Raw genomic sequence first — 2500 nt, forward strand, 5'->3', positions numbered from 1 at the left:
GAAGGAAGAGGAAGAGAATAAGGATGACAAGGGGGAAAAAGAGACGAAAGAGGAGGAGAAGAAGAAGAAGGAGAGGGAAAAGGAGGAGAAGAAGGAGAAGGAAGTGAAGGAGGCGTTCGTTCTATTGGCGTTTGGATTCACGCGTTTCCTTCACATGCTTTGTTTGTTGGTTTGTCTTCGCGACAAGAACGGAAAAGCCAATAAGGGAAAGAGAAAGAGAGAGAGCGAAACATAGGTTTTTATCTGCGCATCAAAGAAGGGGAAAAAAAGGGTAAGAGAGAAACAGAGACAGACAGACAGAGAGAGAGAGAGAGAGAGAGAGAGAGAGAGAGAGAGAGAGAACTCAAAACGTTTTTTTTTTGTTTTTTTTTTTATTCAAGGATTAATATTTTAGGCATGGCCAATTCTTCCAATCTGTCCTTGAGAGAGAGAGAGAGAGAGAGAGAGAGAGAGAGAGACAGACAGACAGACAGACAGACAGACAGACAGACAGACAGACAGAGAGAGACAGAGAGAGACAGAGACAGAATCAAGAATATTTGTTTTACCCTTCACGTCTCACGGTCTGGTGAGGAAAAAGTGATGCTGGAGCTAATTAATATTATAAACATTTCCTTCTTCCCGCAATGCCATGAGACTCAGCCGAACAGACATTTACCTTAGACATGACTTGTACCTTAGACATGACTTTTACCTTAGACATGACTTGTACCTTCATTAACAACTGACTCCCCCTCTGTACAAAACTCGTGAAAAATAAGTATAGATAAAAAAAAGAAGGGTTACATTTGGATAGTTAATCTCGACATTGTAATTATTTGGTATGTTCGTATGACGGATTTTGATGTTGAGGCATGAATAGTTATTTCAGGATTCGTATGTACTTAAGTATGTGTTTGTATTGATGTGATGTGTGCCGATGTTACATACGTAAATATTTAAACCTTGGAGACGAACACATTACCCCCCCCCCCCTCCCCCCTCCCCTGTTACATGTGCTTTAAGCTAATGACAAATTGCCAAAGTGTCGCAAATCTCTTATTAGTTTGTTCTGTTTCAATTCTTTTTTTTTTCCTTTCTGTTCCATTTTATCTGTTTTGCACCATTTTGTTCTGATTAGTACCTACTATGTCACTAGAGCTTTTCAGCTAATGACATTAAACATTTCAGTGTTCAGTACAATACTCACGAGGGAAGGACATTTCTTCTTAAGAACAATATTGCTGTTGATGACTATGACTTCGTTGATTTTTAGATTCAACAACATTCGTCCAGCACAGACATAGCTTATGTGACCACATGCTGTCCTACAGACATAAATGAATGAATGCATGAACGAACGAACGAACCAACCAACCAAGGAATGAACAGTTGTCAAAAGCTATGAGAAGAAAACGAGAAGGTTGAATAGGAGGATGAGGTGAAGGAAGAAGAAGAAGAAGAAGAAGAAGGAAAAAAAAAAGAAGACAAACACAAAGACAAATACAAAAACAAGGATGAGAAAAGAAGCAGCAGAAGAAAAAGAGACTCACAAACAATCAGACAATCAACCAACTAACCAAGCCAACCAACCAATCAATCACACATACAAACACCATAAAAAAAATATTGTGAATAAACTACCAAATCCGCGAAGACGACAATGCAGTAAAATCCACTGACCGTAACCCGCCCCCCCCCCCCCCCCCCCCCCCCCCCCCCCCCCCCCCCCCCCCCCCCCCCCCCCCCCCCCCCCCCCCCCCCCCCCCCCCCCCGCCACCCCAAAAAAGGAGAAAAAACAAACACACACAGAGACACAGACACACACACACACACACACACACACACACACACACTCCAAACACACACATTTTTTTACCTGTGCCCAACACTGTGTGCAGAACAACTGGACCGCATCGAGGAGGGGATGGACCAGATCAACCAGGACATGAGGGACGCAGAGAAGAACCTGGAAGGTCTGGAGAAATGCTGCGGGCTCTGCGTTTTACCCTGGAAAAGGTTAGGCGCGGGCCATGAACATCTTTAACCCCTTGACTGCTAGGGGAAAAACTAAAAACAAAAACAAAAAAAAAAACAACCCAAACCCCCCCAAAAAAAACCCCAAACAAAAAAACATTGCTGAACTGAGATCGTTCAGTGTGGTATCAGACTTAGCGGACGGAGTGTCAGCAGTGAGCAAGGAACCACCACCACCACCACCACCACCACCACCACCACCACCTTCTTCTTCTTCGTTTGTGGTCTGCAACTCCCACGTTCACTCGTTTGTACACGAGTGGGCTTTTACGTGTATGGCCGTATTTACCCCGCTATGTAGGCAAGCCATACTCCGTTTACGGGGGTCGGGGGCGGGGGGAGGGATTTAGGAGGGGGTATGCTGGGTATGTTCTTGTTTCCATAACCCACCGAACGCTGACATGGATTACAGGATCTTTAACGTGCCTATTTGATCTCCTGCTTGCGTATACACACGAAGGGGGTTCAGGCACAAGCAGGTCTG

General features: G+C 44.4%; 1 protein-coding gene across 2 annotated transcripts in view; it reads left to right on the forward strand.

Moving 5' to 3' along the window:
• Positions 1-2500, forward strand: part of LOC143281596 (synaptosomal-associated protein 25-like) — a 119455-nt gene that overhangs the window by 111855 nt on the left and 5100 nt on the right. For both annotated transcript variants that reach the window (XM_076586835.1, XM_076586836.1), the window contains one exon: positions 1881-1998. In XM_076586835.1, coding sequence (XP_076442950.1) covers positions 1881-1998 — 118 coding nt within the window. The remainder of the gene's footprint in view (positions 1-1880; positions 1999-2500) is intronic.

This window comes from Babylonia areolata, chromosome 4 (genome assembly GCF_041734735.1).
Source record: "Babylonia areolata isolate BAREFJ2019XMU chromosome 4, ASM4173473v1, whole genome shotgun sequence".
NCBI lineage: Eukaryota > Metazoa > Mollusca > Gastropoda > Neogastropoda > Buccinidae > Babylonia > Babylonia areolata.